This window comes from Leucopleurus acutus (assembly GCF_964270905.1).
Source record: "Leucopleurus acutus genome assembly, chromosome: 8".
NCBI classification, from domain to species: Eukaryota; Metazoa; Chordata; class Mammalia; order Artiodactyla; family Delphinidae; genus Leucopleurus; species Leucopleurus acutus.
The window spans coordinates 101029223-101055676 of NC_139151.1; the positions used below are offsets into that span (position 1 = coordinate 101029223).

At 43.9% G+C, this 26454-nt stretch overlaps 1 protein-coding gene across 3 annotated transcripts in view; it reads left to right on the top strand.

The window, feature by feature from the left end:
• Nucleotides 1-7832, top strand: part of LOC309965846 (organic anion transporter 7) — a 35335-nt gene extending 27503 nt beyond the window's left edge. For 2 of the 3 annotated variants that reach the window (XM_082845647.1, XM_082845649.1), the window contains 5 exons: nucleotides 1498-1613; nucleotides 2284-2498; nucleotides 4135-4243; nucleotides 4710-4913; nucleotides 5814-7832. In XM_082845647.1, the coding sequence (XP_082701773.1) occupies nucleotides 1498-1613; nucleotides 2284-2498; nucleotides 4135-4243; nucleotides 4710-4913; nucleotides 5814-5874 (705 nt within the window). In that variant the 3' untranslated portion in view covers nucleotides 5875-7832. The remainder of the gene's footprint in view (nucleotides 1-1497; nucleotides 1614-2283; nucleotides 2499-4134; nucleotides 4244-4709; nucleotides 4914-5813) is intronic. The other variant, XM_082845648.1, reaches the window with a different exon arrangement.
• The last annotated feature ends 18622 nt before the right edge of the window (nucleotides 7833-26454 follow it).

The following is a 26454-nucleotide window of genomic DNA, read 5'->3' on the forward strand; positions in this document are numbered from 1 at the left end:
GGGCAAGGGTTCAGACGAGGGCTGTTTCATGCTTTTTACCCCAGGATAGTGTTATGAGTGGTACAAAGCATTTTTTAAGCAAGAAAATGAAGTGAAGATCAGAGAGAAAAGTACCTTTTAAAGAGTGAAGATACAGCAGGCTCCCACTTGAATACGGGCCTCTTTTCCCCTGAATAAGGATTTTACTAGGTAGGAGGAGCTCCTCGAGCTCCTGTAAGTGATCTGGCATCGCCCCCCAAATGCACCTGCCAACACTGTTCACGTCTCTGCTTGCTCAGCAAAAATGAACGGCCAGTGTAAAATAACCACACCATATCCCAAACTTTAACTTTGAAATTGGATGTAACTTAAGGCTAGTCTTGCAGGCAGTGCATCCCTCATCTGGCCCAAGTTTAAAGTATTATTTGAGCACATTCTTACATTATCGTCCATGACAGTGGCCTGTGGTCATGGGATTCTGGTGTTAGATGCGATCCTGACTCCTCTCTTCTAAAAGTGTAAGTCCAATATTTCACTATTTGGGCTTGTTCTTTAAACGAAAGGACATTCTTGCATGTGTAGGTCCTCAGTTAGGGTGGCCTTTCATTTCTCTGAATACCTCATGGAATTATTCCAATGGACTTCATGGTACGTTTTCATTTGTAGAGGTGGGATAAGAATTAAGACTATATTGTTTGAATAACTAATAAGTAAGTATCTGAGGTATGCTGGATATAATTCCTTATGCATATTTTTAGCCTCATGTATGGACCAGGAAATCCTTGTGAGGGAAATGCCAGTATTTTTCTCCACCTCTTCTCCTCCTACTCTGATTCTTCTACCTATTCTTCTTTTTAATGACAAGTAAATTGAGTTTTAGAAATATTTAATTACCTTCCTCAAGGTATATACCTAGCATGTTGCAGGGCTATTAAGTAACTCCAGATTATAACCAACTCTGGGTTTAAATCATTCTATACCAAGAGCTCTCCTAATTTCATCCCCAGGTTTAATTCTAGGCATCTCATTCACGGAGGCACAACATGCCAGGATTTCCCCCAAAGGGACTGAGAAAAGAACCAAAATAAAGATTCTCAGGAAATGTTCTTTTTCCTGAGATAAACAGTTTCTCCGCACAGGACAGCCAGCTGATAACCAAGCTTAGTTCTCAGGTCTTTCATGCCCATCTGGCACAAATGGAGCTTCGGAACATAACCCAAGCAACTCTGCATTTGATTCCCTTTCTAATCTGAGTATCTAAGGTACACTCCCTTTCTGATGCCCTGTAGTCCTCTCGAATCTTGTGTTTGAATATTTTTGTTGCTACATCATTTCCTTCAGTCCCCTTTAACTCTGTAACTCTCTAGTCATACCACTTTTACTCCTGTCATTACATCCTCAGTGGCTATATTTTCCAGTAGACGGAAAGGGACATCATCTATCTTGTCATCTGTTGAGGGCCTCACAGTGCCTCCCGTTGTGTGACAACTGAACAGTCTGTTGTTGTTGTTGTTGAAGGTTGTGAGATCCATCCTGCAGGAAGAGCTGGAGGCCGCACAGACCAAACCTTCTGTGTTTGACTTGTTCCGCACACCCAACCTGCGTAAGAGCGTCTGTCTCCTGTCCTTTGTGAGGTGGGCTTCTCAGAGTGCATGAGGGACGCTAAAATAGTGGAGACATGAATCTATCCCATATCAAAGGATACAACATGTTGTGGGAACAGATTTGAGATAAAATACAGAGGAAGCCATAATGATAATTGCTGTGTTTAGAGCAGTCAAAGGGTTATGAAAAATACTGACCCAGAGCTATTTATACAACGGCGAGTTTTGTTTATCATATCACCCTACCAATCTCATCACTGGAAACTGAGACTGAGAACTTCAGTCATGGTACAGACATTGGCTTTAACTTTCTTCACTTGTTTGTTTCCATTTTAATGGAGGTAAAATTACAAGCAGTAAAGTGCACAAAAATATACAGCTCAATGAATATTTCCATATGTAAATAGGCAACCATCACCCAGATGAAGATATAGAAAAAAGCTCCAAAACTCTAGAAGGCTCCATCATGCATCCTCCACAAAAAACACTCCAAACCCTCCCCCAAAACTTAACAATAATTGGGAGCTCCAATTTTAGAATTTTAAGATCATCACCTTGCGAGGAATTATTCCATAAAACATACCATGTTTTTATACTTTAAAACCAACCATTGGCTGCGTGGCTAATATTTATTATCATCATTTGTAAGACAAAGGCTCTAAACCTTATGATAAGTGTCTTTCATTTTTGTTCACCACAGATTTGCAAACTTCATGTCCTTTTTTGGCCTGATTCTCCACCTCCAGTACATAGGGAGCAATGTTTTCCTGTTCCAGGTTCTTTTCGGTGCAGTCAACCTCCCAGCCAATTATGTTGCATTTTTGGCACTGAATCACCTGGGCCGTCAAGTAAGCCAGACGCTCTTCATGTTTCTCCTTGGAGTCTCCATTCTGGCCATCACATTTGTGCCTCAAGGTGAGAAGAGAGCACAGGTTGAAATAAGAAAATGTCTTACCTCAGAGATTTGAAGACAGGATCTGAAGGCAGAAGGAAGTGAAGACTAGGGTTCTAAGGATTTTCCAAAACCAATCTGAGGATTTAGGATAGATTCTGTCATTAAGTGGCTGAGAAATAGGCAAAGGTCAGTAATAGTCAGTTCAGACATGTGGTTGTCTTCATCATATCAGAGATGTGTTTGGTAATTCATGACATTTATTGCTGACAGTTTCTCTGGGAGAGCAATTGATCACTTTCTCTTTGGCCAATCACACTTGTAACTGTAAATGACAGTATTATGTCACTATATATAATTATATCTCATGTGAGGACACAACTGTCCCTTCCTTTGTCTGGTCTCTTTCTTATTACTACAGTTTCAGTGAAAATTTACTCCCTGATTCTATGTATCCACTCTTGTGTCTGGAATTAGGTCGCCATAACTGCAACCCTGGTCCCAGGGTGTCATCTTGACTCTAAGGTATTTTTAATCCTTTGTCTTCAAGCATAGAAGGTACAGAGAGTAGGAAAAAGGCATTAAGCTGTTAACAGCCTCTCTTAAAATCAATTTTACTAAATTAAATGACCATATGTAATTCACAGGGGAACCCAGGTGGTCACCATGCTTCAGCTAGCTCCCAGTGCAGTGATGCACTTTACAGGATCCCATCTTGAATATCAGCATCAACGCAAATCTGCTGCCTTACAACAGAGCTCACTCCCACGTTGTCACGCTTTCATGATTTTTTGTCTGTTTGTTTTGCGGTACGCGGGCCTCTCACTGCTGTGGCCTCTCCCGTTGCGGAGCGCAGGCTCAGCGGCCATGGCTCACGGGCTCAGCCGCTCCGCGGCATGGGAAGATTCCCGGACCGGGGCACGAACCCGTGTCCCCTGCATCGGCAGGCGGACTCTCAACCGCTGCGCCACCAGGGAAGCCCGAGCCCCATTCTTTTATTACTCTCTACTGCATTACTAGCCCCATGTCAACATTGTGTAAACACCCAGGTTTTGAACTCCTGGAGGATATTGGTGAGTCTCACATCCATCAGTAATTGCTCATATAATAGTCCTATGTTATACATGAAAGGCAGAGGAGACACTGGACAGAGTAAATGAAAGCAAACTCTTGCTGGGTTTTTGTTCCCCTCTCCATCTTTGGCAAATTTCTGAAATCTCTGATATGTAGGAAGAGTTGATGCAATAACTCAGGTTTTTAATTTCTTATTTAAGTTGTAATTAAGTTGCTATTAGGCTGTGCACATTCTCTGCCCCTGTGTGCTTTCTCTACCAGGTATTTAACACATGCAAGTGTCTCCAACTGTCTTTTTCTTTTTTCTTTTTAAATATTTATTTATTTACTTAATTATTTGGCTGCACCGCGTCTTAGTTGCAGCACGCGGGACCTTCATTGCCATGTGCAGGATCTTCAGTTGTGGCATGTGGGATCTAGTTCCTTGACCAGGGGTCGAACCCAGGACCCCTGCATTGGGATCGTGGAATCTCAGCCACTGGACCACCAGGGATGTCCCCCAACTGTGTCTTTTTCATTTATAATTTGGTGGATGGTGATTTCTTCAGCTCAGATTTCCTGAGTCTCACTTGTCTTCTTCTCCAGAAATACAGACCTTGCGTGTGGCTTTGTCAACTTTGGGAATAGCAGTTTCTTCTATGGCTCTCATGTGTTCTTTTGCCCATGGAAATGAACTAGTCCCCACCATTGTCAGGTACACAATCTCATGGAAGCTCTATCAGGGTCAAAACAGACCTTTCCCAGCTAATCAAGACTTATAGTGGAAAGAAAACTAATCTGATTCATTATCAAAAGCATTGATTATAATAGTTTTAATAATAACAAAAATTATAGCCAAAATTTTTGTTAAAATCTCACTTTTGTCAGGCATGAGTTAAGCCCTTTAATGTATCATCTCCCATAATCTACTGAACCATTAAAGGGTAGGTGCTGTTGGTAAGAGTATTTTTTCAATAATGAAAACATATCTTAATGCACTTGTGCACTTGAAAAATTTGTGAGCAAATAAGAGTATATTTTAAACGTAAGAGTACGTCATCAGCCTTCATGTGTCTAAATATTGCTGAGGTGTCTCCCATAATCAAAGCAAAATAATAAATCACAAATTACTTGTATGGATTTATAGCAGATTATTTTTGTATTGTTGTTTGCACTCCAAGGGTAACAGCCTCAGGATTCATGGGAATTGCTTCTAATATTGGGGCAGCCCTGGCTCCCCTCTTGATGATCCTAACAGTATATTCTCCCCACCTACCCTGGATCATCTATGGAGTCTGCTCCATCCTCGCTGGCCTTGTTGTTCCACTCCTTCCTGAAACCAGGAATAAGCCTCTGCCTGACTCCATCCAGGATGTGGAAAAGGAGTGAGTAAACCGCTGGCTCTCCCCTAGGGTTGCTGTGTGATACAGGTTCGCGCTAGGAGGGCAAGGCACCATGCAGGGTCACTGTCCCCAGGAGAAGGCTTACACCTAGACTACTCCAGGTGGTCAGTGCGTTTGGTTTAGCTACAGCCTCATCCCTCCTCACAGTGACCTCAGACTCCCCCAAGCCTCCCTAGATCACACAGACCAACACCAGTAGGCACCAGTAGGTTTAGTGATGAAGAAGCCAAAATTAATGCCCTAGTGTGACATACATACCCCTGAAAGTGTTTCACAAACATGCACAGATCCAGACACCAGATTCTCATCCCTCAGATCCTGGCAGCCCTCAGCCCAGTGAGGGCAGTAACGTCCCTGAGATTGCTGGTGTCTGTAGGTCTGTGACCTTGCCCTGGTCGCTGAAGATCTGAGGGAGATCAGGGAGAGGACAAGATCCCCTTCCACAGATGACAATATATCTCAGGGGAAGGAGTCCTACTGTGCTGCCTGTAAGATTCAGACCATCTGGTTTTCACTGGGAATGAAAGTGTTAAGAAAAGAGAGGAAAAGGGTGGTAGTTATTGGTATTTTTAAGTGATCAAGAATTTGAAAGGGTTTAAAAACTTTAATATACTTCCCTTGCCTCTTCCAAAGACCCCGTTAGCCAATACCATGGTGTCCAAGGGTGAGCGCTGAAACTATCAAAGCTGCCTCTCCAGGTTCTGCCCCGAGAGCTTGGCTTTTTTCTTCACAAAATTTACTCAAATTCTCAGGGCAGGTGTCATGGTTTTTATCAAAACTCGTGGACCAAGAATCAGCTTGCTCTAAAGAATGCTGGACATAGATGTTTTTCCACGTTTTTAAAATTTTGTTCGTTTGTTGTTTTCATTGTATTTGTTCTAGGAGAAAAGGCTCAAGAAAAGCAAAGCAGGAAGATACTTCCATGAAAGTGACCCAGTTTTAAAGGATTCCAGGAACTAACTGCTAATCAAAGAGCAAGATAAACAAGAAAAATTAGGATCATTCCCAGATATTGGCAAAATTTGGAAAACAAATAAATAAAAAGATATAAAGGAAAAATGGACCCCATTTACAACTGCAGTTCTAAATAACTATATATAAAATGCCTATGACTAATCATAAGAAGAAGTTTGAGGAAAGTCATAATACTTTTAAAGGGACCATAATAAAATATGTGTATAATTGTAGCACCCTAGCATGTTTCTGGAAAGAAAGATAGAATAGTATTTAAAACATTGATTCTGCTCTAACTAATGACAGAGTAATTGATGTAATAATTACTTTGGGGACAATTTGAAAAAGTTCCAAATATATCTACAAATTAATTATAGACAAGATCCAGAAAAATGAAGTTTATGGAGGGAAAGTGGTGCAAGTATTTGGGGCCGCATACGCTGAAATGAAATGCAGATGTATTTACAAATCAAAAGAAGTCCAGAATGAGACGGTGGTGTGTAGAACACTTAAAATTTGATAATTTGGGCATCATAAATCACTGGTAGAAAAAATGATTATGTAATAAATATCATTAACTAACTTTAGAAATAAATGACTAATAATTTGATTTCATTCTCTAAACCAAAAAACTATATATTCCATATGGTTAAAATGACAAATGGAACAATTAAGCCATGTTATTCAATAGAAAACGTGGATACAAAGTCTTGGGATTAAGAAAATGTTCTGATAAGTAAAGCAAATGCCAACGATTTAAATATAGGTAGATTTGACTAAATACTCATTTAAAACCTCTATTGGACAAAACTCGAAAAACTTATGGGAGAAGTCTAGAAAAAATATTCACCAAAATGATAAAAGCTGTTAACTTTTAGTGGTGTACCTTTATGAGATTTTACTTGCTTCTTTGTAAGTTTCTGTACTCTAAGTTTTAAAAGGATAATGCAACATTCTAAAATATTATAAGATACTATCAAAAATAAACTGCAAAAGACAAATTAACAATTTTCAAAATTATTATATATTAATATGTAGGATTCTAATAAATATTCATGAAAAGAATACATAATTCAATATTAGATGGTCAAAAGGCAAGAGCATATAATTTTCAAAAGAAAAAAATCCTATGACTAATAAAGTTATGAAAAACTACAAAACGACTGAAATTTGAAGACATACAAGCTAAGTAAAATACCAACTTTTCTGAGGAATGTAAATGGAAATTTGTTAATTGATGGTGGAGTTATAAAATAACATATACCATACAACTGCACAAAACAGAATGGTGTCATTATAAAGAGCTTTAAAAATCTTCCATTGATTCAGCAACCATTTATTCAGCATGTAATAGTTACCAAGCAGTATGATAGGAGCCTTGGATACAAAGAGGAAATGAAAAAAAAAGTATAAAAACAGATGTAGCAGATATTAGTCTCTGTGTACTGGCGTGGCATCACATTTTTATTTTCTATGGGCAAAGAAAATTTATTTCAAAGTCCTCATTCCCTCCAGGCTGGTAGAAAATTGCAAATCAGTTACTTTGGGAAATTATTTCCACAAGACTTCCACACCAGAGCTATCCAGATTCCAGGAGTATATACGGTTACAAGGAGGAGCTGCACTGGTTATCAGTTCAAAGAGGTTACTACTGGACCAGTGGACACTCAAGTGCAGCAATTCTGCCATTCACACCACAATGAAATGTTGGAATCTGGGGCTTCTCATCTGACAGCTCAGCTCCTTTTACAGCCACAACGGAAGGGGTCTTCTGTTTCCATAGAGTGTTGCCAGGGCTCAGGACTGGGTTCCTGCTCCCCCAGAACCTACAAGCACTCCTCCATCCTCAGACTTCCTAGACACTCAACTTCTTTCTCTTATTAGCTCTTCCACACAAACCTTCTAGTTACCCCACGGGCTTTAGTTTTTGAAACACAATCAAGTCAATCAGTCTTACAGTCTTCTTTTTTTTTAAATTTCAGTTCTTTTTAAAATAAATTTATTTATTTATTTATTTATTTTTGGCTGCGTTGGGTCTTCATTGCTGTGCAAGGGCTTTCTCTAGTTGCAGCGAGCGGGGGCTCCTCTTCGTTTGGTGCACACGCTTCTTATTGCGGTGGCTTCTCTTGTTGCGGAGCTCAGGCTCTAGGTGCACGGGCTTCAGTAGTTGTGGCTCAGGGGGTTAGTTGTTCCACGGTATGTGGGATCTTCCCGGACCAGGGCTTGAACCTGTGTCCCCTGCATTGGCAGGTGGATTCTTAACCACTGCACCACCAGGGAAGCCCCAGTCTTATGTCTTCTTTTGCCTTTTTCCTGCCAAATGACTTCCAAGAGATCAAGAAGCACAGAAATTACCACTTGCAGAAAGTGGGAAAGAGAGAAAGGGAATGCCAAGGAATTATCAATAATGAATGTCATTGGTTTATCTGGTCTTCTTCCTAATGAAATGTTCGATATCCCATCAGGAGAAAGACTAGACAGCATCTATCGTGCATCACCCCAAAGGCTAGCTCAGCTGCCAGTCCATAAAATCTGATGTTTCATGGCAGATAGAGTCCCACAGGTCCTCATGGGTCTTTGACATTACACCAGCAGCTGTGGCCCAGCAGATGCTCTGTGATAGAGAGAGTAGAGTGAGGTATATTTTGGTGGAGAAGTATAGTAAGCGCAAGTATAGAAAATTGTGGTGAGAGGGTTGGGGAATTTTCCTTTCAGTCTGACACAGAGTTGCAGGGTCATTCTTCAAAAACGTCCAATCTGTCATTGTTCTGCAACAGGATTATCAGTGAACATGTTTCGTTTACTCTGTATTTTGTAGTATTTCTTAAAAGGATTTTTATAAAAGGAAAAACCGAATTCAGATAACTAATGACATTTAAAATCAAGTGAGGAAATGCTATATGGCAAATCTTGCCTCCTAATTGTAGCACTAGAGCTTCTTCCTGGACATAGACACAGACTACCCACTAACAGAGGCCTTGTCAACCATACCCTTTTGAACCATGGGGCTGTATATAATTTTTGACAATCGTTATATAAAATCTGATTCTATTAATTATTCAGAAATAGTATCATGGAATCTATCACGGTTCCTAAAGAAGGACAGTACATAAAGCAAGGGCAGCTATTTTTAGGACAGCAGGTGATTTATGTAATGACGTGGCACGGAAATCTCTGCTGAAAGAGGCTTCCGTTGGTACCCTCTCTAAGTTATTACGCTTTATTATTCTCAAAGTTATTAGGACATCACTGAGTGGAATACAGTCTTGTAGTGAACCTGAGAAAAGGAAATGTGTGAAAACTAGAGACCTGCAATTGCACTCATGCAATTTAGTGAAGCTGGGGTTTGTTTGTTTTTGTTTTTTACCATCCTATCGTCTTTCTTTTCAGAAAACTTAAAGATACATTAGTTGATCCCTGTTTCCCAGAATCTATTTTCTCCAGAGTCCATGAGCTGCTGCTGATCACAAGACAGAGACTAAGTGGCTTAGTCACCATAAGCCATTGTCCGTATAGCATGTTCTATAGGAGCTGAAAACTCTTATACAAGGATATCTCAACTAAAGAGCTGCTTTTTGTCATTTATCAATGTGTTTCACTTCCTAGACATAGAGCCCCAAGTGACTGCCCTTAACTCCTCAGTTCTAGTCCCCCAAGAGGTCACACTGATATAAAATGACCCATGGCCCCAGGTTAACAAAAGCACTCATTCACCATAAATCAGATTCACAGCTAAACTATCTGTCACAGCCCAAGTCCCAAATATACAAATAAACCCTGATCAAATCAAATATTCAAAAGACTTACAGGTTGTCTCCCAGGAGAGAGAAAAAGGCCAGTCCTTTCCTCAGATAGAGCAGGTTTTGAACATCCTAGGCCGTTGAGTTAAAGTCTTTACTGCACACCAAGAGACCGTGGATACTGTTTCTTCATTTTGGGTTAAAATTGTATTAGGTCAGGAAATGTTATGATTTTCATTCGGATTTCATTATGATGATAGAAATAGATTTAGTGGATAGAACTGACTGAATTTGACATTGTTTGAATTTTGAGGGAATGACAATAAAGAGTTAAGGGAAAACCAGGCATTTTATTTGGATGAAATGAAAATTAATCCATTTACATGGATTTGTATCCATTTGTATGCATGAGGGTAAAATGTACAGAGACAGCAGGAGAAGCAAGCAGTGATAAGTAAAAGAATATCTGAAGTAGACAATATCTAACATAGATTTCCTAGCTGTTCCTAATATCTCTTTTGCTGGTTATATTTCCTCCATGCTCCCTTTTCGAACCACAACTCCAAGAGCTCATCCTTAGTCTGTCAAGATCCCATCAAAAGATCAGAGCCTTAACTGATTCAGAGAGTCCAGATAAAACAAACCATTTTTATTTATCTACATAGACACTGAAGTGACAAGTAGCCACGGATACAAGTTCTTCATCGTCTTTGTCCCACAACCCACAAAGGACGTCACACAAAGGGATCAGAAGACTACCGTCTGAGTTGTGGGACACCCCACTGATGCAGAGCTGATGCTAGTCTGCAGCTAAAGTATCTATTTTATACTCGGCAGCTCCTTTCTGAGGGAGGCAGAGCAGGAAGGCTCATACCTCACTAGAACCCAAATGGCAATAAGAAACGGTCTCTTAACAGGCATTAGCCATGTCATCATCACTGCTTAACACGTGCCCTCGGTCTGCACAATGGACTCCATGACGACTCCATGACTTCATGATATCACAACTGCAGTTGCCAGGGAGATAATGCCTCCCTAAATTTCAGGGGTCCACAGTGGAGCACCAAGCTTCATTGGACTTCGATTGATCACACAAAGCTATTTAATAATGTGATATTTTTATTAAGCTCTTCTTCCTCCATTATCTCCATGATTACTGTAGTAACCTGCTTCCCTCTACAATGCTATCCTCTACTATCACAAAGGAACTACGTGACAATGCTGGGGAAGATAGATGGTTCTTGGTGTGCACTTATCTTACTAATCTGCTTCGAATTACGACATTTCCCCATTGGGAACATCCCTTACAGTAACCAGAATGCTACACATATATAACATATTGATTCCCACAATACATTCAGCAGTGTCAATCACCACTACTTGACGTGTATCAGCCCTGAAGTTCCCACCCACAAAATTATAACAGTCCATTGTCCAATCTGAAAGTTATTTCCATATCCAGTTAAAGTAATTTCCCAGTGTAACATGAGTACCTCCTGGCAGCACAGTGAATTATTCCTCAGTATCCAAAAATATGAAGAGATTCCTTTGTTGCCATAAGTTCCCCAATACACCTTCATCAGTGCATAACGTATCTGGTGCTCCTTAGGAACTGATGAATTTTAGACTTTGCCCCAGTTCTGTTTTTCCTTGAACGGATAAAGTTCGACTATAGGGATTACGTCAAAGTCATTGAATCAATACCAGTCCACTCAGCATAGGCGGGAGGGAGCCACATTTTGCACTATAAATGAGAGAGCTCACTGATCTTCAATCTGGATCTTAAAATTCTGTTGCCATTTGCTGGCCTGTTATCAATAGGTAATATCCATCATGAGAACATTATCAGTCACTTCTGTGGGTACCCCCTAAAGTAATCATCAGATACGTAAGAGTCCTACAGTACGGATCTTCAATTGGCCTGTATAACTGCCCAGTAGCCTAAAGAGCATATACCATAGTTTGTGTGCAGGCTTTAATTCTGTGGTTTTTATTGCCCAGGAGTGGAATCATTTTCCAGAAACACAAGAGAATATGTTATTGTCCAAGGAGCAGGAGAAAACACACATTTCCTATGGAATAACCTAAGGGGGGAAACCTGTTCACCAGTGCTACCCGTGTGTCTCACCACATAGAAAGCTTCTCTAAGGAATCCCAGCCATGAGCCTGGACAGAACGATCAGCTTCTGTGCACTAGATCATGTTTGGGGTCCTACTGGGAGAGGAAGAGCAAAGATCTGAGATCGTAAGGTGTACTGTGGTCATTGGCTGTGTCTGCCCGTCTGACTCCTTCACTTCCGAATCCACAATAATCACACAGTTCTGGAGAACTGGCCCATCAGGGTATTTTGACGCTGATGCTATGAAGGCCTAAGTCCAGATGTACTCTTTTCTGTTCCAGGATTTGACAGTCACTTAAGCCAGTAAATTCGTCACTTCGCTTAAGCACTTCTGTTGTTGAGTATTCTGTCCCTTGAAACTAAGAGACTAACACAGGTCTACTTGTGGCTCAGGGAATGTCCAGGGGTGAGACTTCAAGACGTCTCTAACAGGTCATTTCCCTGTATTTGGAGGATCACAGCTCAACCACGCCAAATATCCTTCTTTCCACACTTTTCTTAATATTATATGTCTGGCCGGGTCCTCGTGTTTGGGGTCTGGGTAGTGCCCTTAAACCGACAAGGCTCAGTGAGCCTCTCCCGCCTCGCCCTTCCGGAGCGCAGCCTTGCAGAGCAGAAGTCCTGAGTGTGAGTCCCCAGAAGGCAGTTTCATCAGTTTAGAGCACTGTTTTCCTATTGCCCTGCGAAGCCCCAGGGCTGCCACCCATGGGGCACAGAGGAATGGAAGAACAGAACCCTCAGCGTCTGCATGCGAGTGAGAAATACTGAAACTTCCTGTTTTATCGCCCTGAGCCGAGATGGCGGTGAAGGCTGCTGCTACCATGTGCCAGACCGGGATCCCCGAGACGCCAGAGCTGCGCTCCCGGTGGGTTTCAGCGTCCGGGCAAGCTCTGCTGCAGCCACTGGTGGGGGGGCCCGTGCAGCATCAATCCTGGAAGTGGATTCCCACCAAAGAGGTTCTGACGATCCACGGCTCCCGAGTTCCTCCCGGGATTGAGTTTTTTCCCGCCACCTCCCGGTAAAGAGGACACACCTTGTTGCTTCAGCCCTGTGAGAGACACTGCATTTGGGTCATCACAATTCAGTGTCTGTACCCTGCAGGGACTTTCTGTCCCAAAGGTATCCTAGGTCAGCTCGAAAGCTTATCCTACTCATGAATATCTATTACTATTCACCCAAAAGCCAAGGTCTGGTATTAGGATTATATGCAATTAATTCTGCCTCTGCTGTGAGCCCCGTGGATGACTAGCCCTTTCTCCCTGCCCACATTTCCCTTTTCAAGTATGCATCTCCAGGCCTTAAATACCCTCTTCTGGTATTTATCTCTGGGTTCATGATAAAGCAGCTCTTGATTTTAAAGTCCTTATTTTGCCAAGTGGAGACATTACTGCTATAAACATTTACCCAGTTGGAGCACCGTGTAAAGCTGGGTGAGTGGGTGCCACGTGTTCACGGGGCCAAGTCTGTAATGGAGATAATGAACACATAGAGCCACAGGGTGACTGAAGGTCGTCCAAAAGTATTTAAAACAGCACAGGGTTAAATTAGGAGGCCGGGATTAACATATACACGCTACTATATATAAAACAGATAATCAACAAGGAACTACTGTATAGCACAAGGAACTCTACTCAATACTCTGTAATGACCTAAATGGGAAAAGGATCTGAAAAATAATGGGTATATGTATACGTATAACTGAACCACTTTGCTGTACATCTGAAACTAACACAACATTGTAAATCAACTATACCCCAATATAAAATAAAAATTACATTAAAAAAATTTTTTTAATAAAATTCACTATAAATTTTTTAAAAAGAAAGAAACGGCACCTGGGACAGCGTGAACGCTCTGCGAATGTCATTGCTGTCCTTTCATTATTACTTTATTCCCCTCAACTGTTGGCGGAGCCTGTCCGCCAGGGCTTCGGGTCTAGCACTCGCCCCCCAGGCTGCCCAAGTGAAGCTCTGGGCCCTGCCCAGCCCAGAGCTGCTCCATTTTTCCCGTTTCACTCATCAGACAGCTCGATGATATTATGCCTAAAGGGAGGGTTCTGATGCTCATGCAAAGTGCAGAAGCCAGGGCTCTGGAAAATCCACTAAAGCCAGCCAGACCTCCCTTGTCTTTCCAGCTCAGAACTCTCCCTGCCAACACGCTCACGACTCGCAGGATCAAGCAAAGGTTGGGGGAGCCAACCTGCATCAAGACGGAAATACCAGGAACCTGTGGCCTCCATTGGTTTCTTTTCAAACGCCCTTCTTTTGAAACGGAACTGGCAGAACCCCGAATTACTCATTTACAAGGCACCCCCCCATGTTGCTACAAACTCAAATATGCTTTAACTTTGAAGTTGAACTTTAAGCAATCTTTCTGAAAGCACACAGAAAAAAATTCGTCTTTTTATATTTAACCTAGCAAATCAAATATATTTTAATACCCACCATAATCAAACAAAAAGAAGAAGAAAACAAAAAAACGAACCACTTTGCACCAAGAAACATCGTGTGGTCCATAAATAGTTGTCTTCTGGTTAAAGCATCTGCCCAGTTAACGATGGGCTGGTGGGCTTCAAAAGCACTGGGAACTAGGCTTCCCTGGTGGCACAGTGGTTGAGAGTCCGCCTGCCGATGCAGGGGACACGGGTTCGTGCCCTGGTCCAGGAAGATCCCACATGCTGCGGAGCGGCTGGGCCCGTGAGCCGTCACCCCTGAGCCTGTGCGTCCGGAGCCTGTGCTCCGCAACAGGAGAGGCCGCAACAGTGAAAGGCCCGCGTACCACAAAAAAAAAAAAAAAAAGCACTGGGAACAGACACTTCAAGAGAACAGAACTTTGAGTGGCTCAGAAAGCATTCTTAGAGTTTGTATTGTTCGGCTAAAGTGATAAAAGAAGTTTCAACAGGAACAGTGCAGGGTCAGAATCGTCTATTAGCGTCAGCATGCCATGCATCCAACTCCCCCTCCCCTTGTGCTGTGCTTGACTACGTGTGACATAAAAATCCCAGTCCTGCAGAATCACAAGTCATGATTCCCTTTAAATCTTTACATTTTGAACAAGCTCCCCTCCCGCCTGACTGCGGGAAATCCAATTCCGTCCCGGAAGGTTCCAGAGGACTCCCACATGGAAACTCTGGTCTGCTTGCTCCCAACGGACTCCCTCTGGGGCGTCCCTGAACCTCTTCTCCCCGTAGCTGCAGCCCTCTCGGGTGCTAAAAGCCGTGCACACCAGCCCCTTCCTTTATGCCCCCCACACACAGCGAGCAGGTGGCTTGCGGCTAACAGAAGGTGATTATAAGCGTAAGACAAAAACATAAAACTAGGAACTGGGGAGCAGCTCATCCCTACTCCCGGTGTCACTAGGGGGTCCCCTTTGTCTGGTTCTCTCCTCAGCCTCTGGCTTGCTGCCCCAGAGATGGGGTTCATTCCCCACGTGTCAGTTGGCACGCCTGACTGGTATATTTTCCCCTCGTTATCTCCCACTCCTGGCCAGCAACACCAGATCCCTTTGTCATCACAATAATCTCTGCAGAGGTTATTCAGGGTTTCCCGAAGTCCATCTTTCCATCCTTAAGCAAAACATCTGGGTTGTACGTAGCACCTGCCGGGCCATGTGTCACTTAGACTGGGCCTCCCTAATTAAGGAACACAGAACGTTTCTGTTCTCTGTTCCCTGTGATATGCCAAGCGAACCAATGCCACCACTGTCCCCACTCACCCATGCCCCCAAAGCAAAAAGGAATAAACACTAAAAAAAATAAGAACACAAACAAGAGACCAGTATTTAACATCTCAGAAACATTTGCATTCAGATGACTTTCCCTTGGAATCTCTCCTCCAACAGTGGGTATGTGCCTTGTATCTACAAGACCAAATAGGCTCACCAAGGGGTCCCACTCAAAGCAGAGTTGTTTTTACCCTAGAATGCAGGAACCGCTACAGGGTTTTTAGTAACACTTCAGGAAATGCTCCCCTCTTCATCTGCAAAGTATGGTGTGTGCATTCCAGACCTCATGACTTTATGGACAGCTCGGAAGCAGGGGGAGACCACTGTCCAGCAGGTAGTCTCCACCCCATGCTCCACTGTGTCTTGCATCCCCCCAACCATCTCAGAACTGCTCACTGCCAGCCCTGACCAGCGCTCATGGGTTCAGGCAGAGGTGGGCGGAGCCAGGGCTTGGCACGTGGCAGACACTCCAAAATGTCTGTTGGATGAATGAGTGAACATAAGCCCTGAAATGCTCCTGAGGGTCTCTGCCTCACTGGGTACAAACCAGAAAGGACCCAGGGAAGTGTCTTTCTGTCCCAAGCATAGTAAGCGAGAGACAGATGAGTGCTGTATTTCGAAGTTACTACGTACACCCTGGCGTGGGGAAGTTGTTGGTCTGTTAATCAAACAACACCTGGTTCCCTTGATTAATGATTAATATGGTCTATGAGTTCAAAGTGATCTTCAGATCAAAAGGTTTACTAACCCATGACTGAGTTAATTCAAAGCTAAAATTTATAAAGTATAAATTCCCGGCACTTGGGTTCTCCTCCAAAGGAAGATTCCAACCTAGACCGTATCATGAATAAAGAGACTGAGGGAGGGGTATTGGGAACTCCAGTGATCTTGTGGGGTGGGGAGGAGGTGATTACGGGAACTAGGGACGATGGCTTTATCCTAGTCGTGATTCACAGAAACGGGGGCGAGCTCCACCTACCAGCACCTGTAACTGCTGTGCAAAGCAGAGACAGGGGCCGCTCGGGACGAGCAGAGGGAAGACAATCAAAGAGACACACCCAGACTCCAGCATCTAGGAAACAGAGAGAGGCAGTCAAGCTTGGATTGCTAAGAACAGAACAGAGCGGGGGAAACTGAAGAGTTGTCTGTTTCCTCCAAACAGGAGAAAGACTCTAGAAGATCCTAACAGATCTTACGTAAGATGCTCGGGGGTTCCATCCTGCTCTCTTCACGTTCCTCGTGTTTCCCCAGGGCATTTCGAGAGCCCTTCTCTGGCTTCCTGGGGTGGCTTCAGCTCTCAGCTGGCACTAACGACCTCCAGCCATCACCTTAGATCTTCCGTCATGTCCGCATTGTTCAAAGCACAAAAACCACTCCTTTCTCTCCCTCATTCACACCGAAGTCCATTGATTAAGTTATTTTAAGTATTCCTCTGAAATCGGTGAAGATAGAAACTTCTAATTTTCTGGTGCTTATGAGACAGAAAAGCAAGATAAATGCTCTCGTTGATTAAACTTTAAGTTGGGAGGTTTTTTAGACAATAAAGAATAAAGCTATGGATAAACACCAAGGTCCTACTGTATAGCAAAGGGAACTATATTCAATATCCTGTGATAAACCATAATGAAAAGAATATGAAAAAGAATGTGTGTGTGTATGTATAAGAGTCACTTTGCTGTACAGCAGTATTTAAAACAACATTGTAACTCAACTTTACTTCAATAAAAAAAAATAAAAGTCATGTATAATTTTTAAAAGAAAATATTTCTTGGGAAAGGTGTTCCTAGATCAAGGCACAGGTGGCCCTGAGCAGCGAGTTACAGGTTTCCTAAAAGGCCTCCTCCCCTGACTCGCACTGTGGGTCTGAAAGGGCAATAAAATGACCTTCTGCAAAGAGTTCTTCATTCCTGGGAACGTTCGGCAGAGATTTCCAGGATGTTTCAAGCGCCACAGACTAGGTTCAGCCTAAGAAGTAAGTAAGGCTCCTTCCTACAAAGAGAGTAAGATCAAGTATGTGAAATGCCTAGCACAGTGCCTGGCACCTAATAGATGCAGAATAAATATTAGGTTCTTCCCACCCTGAGAGGCCAGGGGTCGATGAGCACATATATTGGATGTATTTCTGGCGGGGTAATTGGGTACATTCTAGATTCTTCCAGAAACTCACAATTTTCTCACACGGGGCGGTGGGGAGAGCGAGGCAGGGGAGGGAAGGAGGCACGTTCTCTCTACCGACGTCAGTAGCTCTTCCTCTTCTTCAGAGGCTTCAGGCCATTGCTGCTTTGGGCCTTAGGCTGTCCACCACGGCTGAAAGCACCGCCCCTGCAGCCTTGGCTCCCTCTGTCAGCATGTGCTCTACCTGCAAAGCTGACCAGTTCATAGGACCCTCCGTGAGGCTCCTAGGCTCGCACCCTGCCCCACCCCTACCTCACCACACCCCGTCAGGAGCTGGCCTGCCTAAGAAGCAGCCACCCTCGATTCCCAAAGACCCTAGAGCTGCAAGAGACCTGGAGAAGCCAGGATGGCCTGAGGTGCACATCAGAGGCAGGAGCGAGCCCTTTCCCCAGGAGGCATCCAGCGCCCCTGGTCCCCTTCCTCCCCCCGAGAGCCATTCAGCTCACCGTCTGCCACTAGCACGGGGCTCAGAGGAGCACACACTGAGTCCCTTATTCTACACACAGGGAACCTGAGAGCCAGGGAGGGGGGCTCACTTGGACAAAGTGACACAGTGAAACGGCATCCGCACTTAGATCTGGGCTCGGGTCTCATGCACGCCAGGCCCAGGCTCCTTAGCAGGACCTCCTATAACCCCCTTGCGCCCTGGGGTCTTCTTTCCATGCACAGATGCTCAGGAGACAGGAGATCCCTCACACCAGAGCCCACCAGGCCCGAGCACTAGTACAAGGTCTCACAAGCATGGAATGGCTGGGAGAAGAGGCAGAGCAGGAAGGAGGAAGATGCAGAGAGTGGAGGGGGGGCCAGTGGGCGGGGCTGCTAACCCTCACTGAGAAACGGGAGAGGGACAGTAGAGAGACCAGCACTGGGATTCGAGCCCCGTAGGTCAAGAGAACACAGGTAACATAGAAAAGAAAATGGGAAAATTATGTTCCACCTTTCAATCTTGATCTTTCTAATCTATTAAAAAGGCAACAGTACACACTTCCTCCTCTCATCTCATGGGGTTTTAGTAAGGTCCAAATAGTAACAAGAGCAGCTCAAATTGTCACAGGTATTTAGGTTTCCAACGCTTTTTCACACATAGCGTACCACATTCAATTTATCACCATCCTATATGTGGGGGAAGCGGGCGACGGGGGGAAGGAGGCCAGACCCAAGTACACACAAGCCAGGCAGGGAATGTGGGTGAAGCTGGTAGGTGACATACCGATGCCCCACACCCCTTCTAAAGGGGGAGCTCCTACTCGGCCCTGTAGAGTGTTAGCAAGCTGGAACGAGGGCCCAGGGGCCTGATCAAGAGTCTGTCATGCAGAGTGAAGTAAGTCAGAAAGAAAAAGACAAATATCGTATGCTAACACATATCTATGGAATTTAAGAAAAAAAAAATGTCATGAAGAACCTAGGGGTAAGACAGGAATAAAGACACAGACCTACTGGAGAACGGACTTGAGGATATGGGGAGGGGGAAGGGTGAGCTGTGACAAAGCGAGAGAGAGGCATGGACATATATACACTACCAAACGTAAGGTAGGTAGCTAGTGGGAAGCAGCCGCATAGCACAGGGAGATCAGCTCGGTGCTTTGTGACCGCCTGGAGGGGTGGGATACGGAGGGTGGGAGGGAGGGAGATGCAAGAGGGAAGAGATATGGGAACATATGTATATGTATAACTGATTCACTTTGTTATAAAGCAGAAACTAACACACCATTGTAGAGCAATTATACCCCAATAAAGATGTTAAAAAATAAAATTAAATTAAAAAATAGGTTGTCCAAGAGAGGCTGGGAATCCAGATCTTTTTATATAAAATTTCTATATTCTTAAATGTTTGCAAGTCATTCAAATTAAGGAAAAAAAAAAATACTAGTCATTCAAGCTAAACACATCTGTGGGCCAGATGTGGCCCGCGGGCTGCTAGTTTGCAACTTTAGCTCTGAGTATCTACCGCAGTTTTTCCCCCTTTTGTAAAGGAAGAAAACAGTTTCAGAAATAAGATGATTTGGCCGAGGAGAGCATGCCAGTTTAAGTGGCTGAGGAGGGATTCCACCTGGTGGTCTTACTATGCAGCCCAGTGCCCCCTCTACTCCTCCATGGGTCAGTAGAGGTGAAAACACCTCCTGAGCCGTCCTGGAGCAACGGAAGGCCCCACAAGCCCAACAAATAATAATGAAAACATCGATCACCAATTGGACCCCTGATGCAGCAACAAGCCCCAAGACCCCGGGTCAGAGCCGGGCGGGGGCAGGGGGTGCCACACCTGCTGGCTCCTGGGCACGCGGTATCTCAGGTCGTTGACAAAGCGCTTGCAGTTCCCGTCGATCAGGCTGTACTGCACTATCTTGCTGGTCATCTTTTTCATCTGCTGGATGACCTTGTCCACGGGCAGGGGCAGGTATGTCCCATCCAGCTCGTTGTTGACCTTCCAGGAGCAGCCATGCAGCACGTCCTCCAGACAACTGTATTTCACCACCACCCGGTTGCTGAAGACGGACGTGATGCTGCTGGCCTCAAATTCCTCACCTAGAGGCCAAAGACAAGCCAAAGTTGGAAGCTGCAAGGGGCAGTGGGGCAGAGCACCGGCTCACTCCAGCCGCTGGATCAGTGGCTCCTCTTGGGGTCCTGGTTTCACTGTCTCTAAAAGGCACAGCAGAGGATGGGAAGTTGGACTAAATGAACTGCAAAGGGCCAGCTTTCCGCACTCCCCACTTTCAACCACCACTCTCAATGTCTTTCTCATCAAGCTCCAGGGGTACCTTACGGTGTAGGCCCAGACTCCACTCCGTGTACAGACCTGATCAAGTCCTAGGACTGGAGTCTTGCTTTCCTAACCAGACTCCAGCAATCTTCACAATCATGTGACGAATACCCTTACAGGTAAGAGTCAGCTCCTGGACAAGGGGCTGTCATGCGGTTCCAGGATAGGCCTCCCTCTGCCACCATGCAGACCCGCTCCAACCCGCTTCCACCCAGAGGCACTCTGCCTTTCCCTCTGCTCAAGTATCAGGATTCTCACTGAGTGTTTGTTTGAAAACAGGGTTCCACAGCTTGGAAAAACAGAAACGTCTGAAAACCTGTATTATCATATTCAGTCCTTAGAGGAGAGAGAGCTCCAGAGAAGGTCTGGAAGCTGCCCAAGGCCAGGTGGGTGGTAATTTAATATCAGGACTGTTTTTCTGCTACAACCATATGGATAGGCAAACGTGGGAACCCTCCCCCTCTGTAAGTTGTCTGAGTGCAAGAAATGTCCCTTGTTCCTTTCTGAAGTATTTGAGGACTATCTGCTGATTTTGCAAAAGCTGGCAGTAGGCAATTCGGCTCTCAGGAACAAAGATGGCAGAATTCATTTTTGAAGGAAGATCTGATGGGGGGCGGTGGTGACAAAACTGTTAACTTGTACAACTCTTTGGTTACGCAAGAGGAAGGCTCCTGGACTTAGTCTGGAAAGGAGAGATGAAGATGAATGCGATGTGGAGCGATTTTTCATTCTTCGTGTAGGCATCCAGGCAGGAAGGGGGACGGGTGTGGGTGGATGGGGTGGGGAAGCAAAGCGAGGGGAGAGGGACTCTGCTCTGCAGGAAGGTCTCAGCCAGGTGAGGGGCGGGGCCAACCGAGGGGGACAGGAGACAAGGATGAGAGCTGTGAACAAGGTGCGGCCACAGGCATTTGGTACCAGAGCCCTTCTGTAATCTAATCTTGAACGGGCAGTACTTGCACAGGAGTCAAAATCCCCAAAGCATCAAAGATTACACAGAGGAGCCCCGCCTCCCCTTCTCCCAGCTCCCCCATCTCCTGAGGCCACCATGTGACCAATGGTTCTGGATGTCCAGTTTTAAGCTGTTTCACGTTCTGTGCTGTAATCTTCCACTATCACCACTTCTGCCCCCATCGAATCTCCACCAAAATTTAATGAGTCACCCGTTTAATCTCAGCCCTGTGTTAATGCTGCAATGAAAGGAGAACGATGCCCACACTGGGGGTGGAGCAGCCTGGGACGGGTTGGAAAAGCAGGGAGACAAGGTGAGGATGGAGGTGCCAGAGGTGACCAGGAAGCCAGGTGGATGCAGCATTTGGGGCAATAGGAAGCAAGTGACAATCAGAACGCGTAAGCATCTGCCCCCCTCCCAGGGGACCCTCAGAAATAGAGGAAGGATACTGAACTGCTGTCATTACCAAATGGAGGCTCCGGTTCTTACGCTTCTATTTTAAAAGAAAGAGTGGTCTAGGTGGTCAGGGAACTTAGGAATGATCTTTATACTTTTATCTGTCTTCGGGCTGGACACTCAGTGGTTTTTGGTGGACAGAGACCAAGCTCTGTCACACAGTAAATTAAGGTCCAGCCATGCTTTGGGTGTTCTGTTGCTAAAGTAAGGCAGCAGCTGAGGAACACAGTAATTAGCTGTCCTTCTTTTTACTTTGCTAACTTCAATAACAATATTTCAATAGAGTATTCACTCTGACTTGTGGGAGCAGGTGGACCACACAGTCATCTTCCACATAGACGGCCCAGTGCTCGTAGCCAACCCGGAAAATCTCAATCAGGTCTCAGGTCTGGGTCTTGGTTTACCCTATGATGGAAATGGAATGGAATGGAGGACGTCCAGGGACCTCCTTGTTTGGGGATCAGCTCCAGCTCAGCCTGAAGACACTGCCTTTCATCACTTTACAGAAACCCAGGCTGCAAAAAGCTCTCTTCACACAAATGGCCGAGGGACCCGTCCACTCCTGCTACACCCTCATTATTAAAGCCACCGAGGCTGACAGTCCCAGCTCCAAATGCACAGCTCCGTATGCATACATGCCCCGTGATAAGCAAAGGAGCTCCTGTAAGCATTTCTCCTTGAAACTCAGCACCATGCGAGCTTTCTCAATAGAGGGTGCTAGAGAGATACTGCAAGAGGAAAAGGTTCTGCAGGTTCTGGCTTTGGGCTGGGGAGTTACACCAAACTCCCATTCTTGGGATAAATCTCACCTAGTAATGATGTATAATCCTTTTTATATGTTGCTGAATTCAGTTTGCTACTATTTTGTTGAGGACTTTCACGTCTACGTTCATAAGGGATATTAGTCTGTAGTTCTTTTCTTTGCCTGACTTTAGTATCAGGGTAACATTGACCTCAGAATGAGTTGGGAAGCATTCCCTCCTCTATTTTTAGAGTTTGTGAGGGACTGGTAATTGGTAATTCTTCTTCAAATGTATGGTGAAGCCCTCTGGGCCTGAATTTTTCCTTGTGAAAAGATTTTTATTTACTAATTCAATTTACCTGTTATAGGTCTGTTCAGATTTTCTAGTTATTCCTGAGCCAGTTTTGTCATCTGTGTCTTTCTAAGAGTTTGTTCATTTCATGTAAGTTTTCTAATTTGTTAGCATAAAGTTATTCATAGTATTCCTTTATTATCCTTTTAATTTCTGTAAGACTGGTAGTAAAGCACCTCTTCCATTCTTGATTTTGGTAACTTGAGTTTTCTTTTTCTTGGTCAATGAACAGAGCCAAGGTTTTGTCGATTTTATTTATCTTCTCAGAGAACCAACATATGGCCTCACTGATTTTCTCCATTTATTTCCGTTTTCTATTTCATTGATTTCTGCTCCAATACTTATTATTTCCTTCCTTCTACTTGCTTTGGGTTTAGTTTGCTTTCCTTTTTCCAGTTTACTGAGGTAGGAATTTGGATTATTGATTTGAAATCTTCCTTTTTTTTTTAAAGATTTTTTTGATGTGGACCATTTTTAAAGTCTTTATTGAATTTGTTACAATATTGCTTCTGTTTATTATGTTTTGGTTTTTTGGCCACGACGCATGTGGGATACTAGCTCCCCGACCAAGGATCGAACCCACACCAGCCTATATTAAATTTTATTCTAAGCACTGCTTTAACTGCATCTCATAAAACTTGATATGCTCTGTTTTCATTTTCATTCAACTCAAAATATCTTCCAATTTCTCTATTTTTTCTTTTACCCATGGGTTATTTAGAAGTATGTTTTTTAATTTCCAAATACTTGTAGATTTCCCAAATTTCATTCTGTTATTAATTTCTAATTTAATTTCATGTGAACAAAGAAATATTTTATATTATTTCAATCCCTTTAAATTTGCTGAGACTTGCTTTATGGCCTGGAATATGGCCTATCCTGGGGAACATTCATGTCTGCTTATGAAGAATATGTATTCTGCTATTGTTGAGTGGACTATTCTGTAAACGTCAGTTAGGTCAAGTTGGTTAATATCGTCATTCAAATCTTCTACATGCTCACTGATTTTCTGTCACATTGTTCTATCCAGCATTGACAGTGTAGTATTTAAAACCCCCAACTATTATTTCTGAATTGTCTATTTCTCTCTTCAATTCTATCAGCTTTTGCTTCATGAATTTGGGGATTATGTTGTTAAATGTGTGTGTTTATAACTGTTATATCTTCATGATGAATTAATGTTTTATCATTGCAAACAGTTTCTCTTTTTTCCTAGTAATACTTCTTCCCTTAAAGTCTATTTTTTCTGGTATTAGTGTAACCACTCCAGCTGTGGTTCTGCTTGTGTCTTTTTACATCCTTTTACTTCCAACCTATTTATGACCTTGAATCCAAACTATGCCTCTCGTAGGTGGCATATAACTGGATCTTGTATTATCAAGTCAGATGATCTCTGCCTTTTCTGGACTGTTTAATTGAGCCACATTTCTCCCTGTCGATTGGATTTCTCCCTGTCCCTTTCAGCCTCCCTCCCTTGTGCTATTATTGTCATATTTATTACATCTTGGCATGTTAAAAGGCCAATAATAAAATTTTATAATTACTGTTTAATTCGATTGTCTTTTTAATTAGGATAAAAGCTAAAATATATATTTATACTCTTTGATAATAATAACCAATGTAATTACCTTTATGGGTGCTTTTTTTCTTTTCCTTTTTGCCACACCACATGGCTCGTAGGAGCTTAGTTGCCTGACCAGGGATTGAACCTGGGCCCTAAGCAGTGACAGAGCAGAGTCTTAACCACTGGACCACCAGGAATCTCCCATGCTTTGTATTCTTTCATGTGGATTAGTTACTATCTGGTGTGACTTCCTTTCAGCCTGAAGAATTTTCTTTGCTATTCCCTTTAAGGCAGTCTTCACTTATCTGAGACTACCTTTATTCTACCTTCTTTTTTTTTTTTTTTTTTTTTTTTTTTATGGTACGCGGGCCTCTCACTGTTGTGGTCCCTCCCGTTGTGGAGCACAGGCTCCAGACGCGCAGGCTCAGCGGCCATGGCTTACGGGCCCAGCTGCTCTGTGGCATGTGGGATCCCCCCGGACCGGGGCACGAACCCGCGTCCCCTGCATCGGCAGGCGGACTCTCAACCACTGCGCCACCAGGGAGGCCCCTACCTTCATTTTTGAAAGACAGTTTACTGGATATAGGATTTTTGGTTGACATTTTTTCTTTTGGAACTTTTCAAATGCCATTCCACTGCTTTCTGGCCTCCGTCGTTTCTGATGAAAAGCCAGCTATCAATTTTATTGTGGTTCCCTTGTACATGATGAGTCTTTCTTTCTCTTGTTGCTTTCAAGATTTTCTCTTTGTGTTTGGCTTTCAGCCATTTGGATTCTGATTCCCCCCGCAGGGCTGGTGGTTGCCGTTGTTTGTTTGTTTGTTTGTTTAGAGGTTTGCCTGGATTGATCCTGTGATGTCTGTTTCCCTCAGAGCAACCACTGGTGTATCTGCTTCAGTTTTGTTTGTTTTTTCTTGCTCTTATTTTTAAGCCTGGCATAAAAATAATGGTCAGCCAGTGACTGGGCAGAGGTTAAGCCACATCTTGGGCCAATAAGGCATCACTCTTTTCCTACGGAGCTCGGTGTGGTTTGGAGAATTCATTCAGGTTCTCAAGTTTAGAAGTCTGTCCCAGCTGTTACTTTCTGCATTCACAAGGCCTCGTGTTCCTCCAGGAGCTAGAGACTCACGCAGGCCCCTCTATTCTCTCCCAAATGTGTGTGCAGCCTTGTGCACCCCTTAGAGAACAGCAGCTTTTCTAGACCCTCTTTAGCTGTCTCATTACCTGGGTTTCCGTATTAAAGGTCTGGCTGGTCTGTTAGTCCATCATTTGTCCCAACCAGTATTGCAACCTCAGGCTAGGCCTTCCATGATGTTTGTCACTGAGATAACTATTGTTTTCCACAACATCTCTGGGCATGGAATTTTCCAACAAATAAAGTTGCCCTCTGCTGCCACTGCCAGTCCTCCTGGCAGGTCCCACCCACCCAGGTAACAACTTCCCCACCACAGAGCTGGGGGAGGTGGGGCACTTACTAAGACACTACAGATCTCCATTGTTCTGAGATTCCAAGATTCAGTAGGCTTTCTCGATTCAACACTTATCAATTTGTTGTATGCCTTTGGTCAAATTCCAGAGTCTTTAAATGGTTGTCTTTGATGGTTCTGTCCAGCTTTATTTTTGCGGTTTGGGGATATTTTTCTGAGATGCTCTGTTAGCCACTCCAGATGTCCTGCCCACTTGACGGAATGAATTTTTATGGGCAAAAAGCAGACCATCTACTCAGTGATATTACACGGAAAGAATTGAGGTCAAGAAAGGGAGTGGATTTTAGAATTTTTATGGGCAAAAATCAGGCCAAGAAAGATGAAGTGCTTCGTCCAAGGTCCTAGGCAAGTCAGTGGCAGAGCTAGGACCAGAACTGGGGTCCTGGACCAAACCAACTCCTTCTGCCTTAAAGAGAAAATACGGTGGCAACTGAGCTCCCACTAGAGGGCGCCCCAAACTAGCCTTCTCATCTGGAAAGCAGAATCACTCACTATCCTTGCTGTTT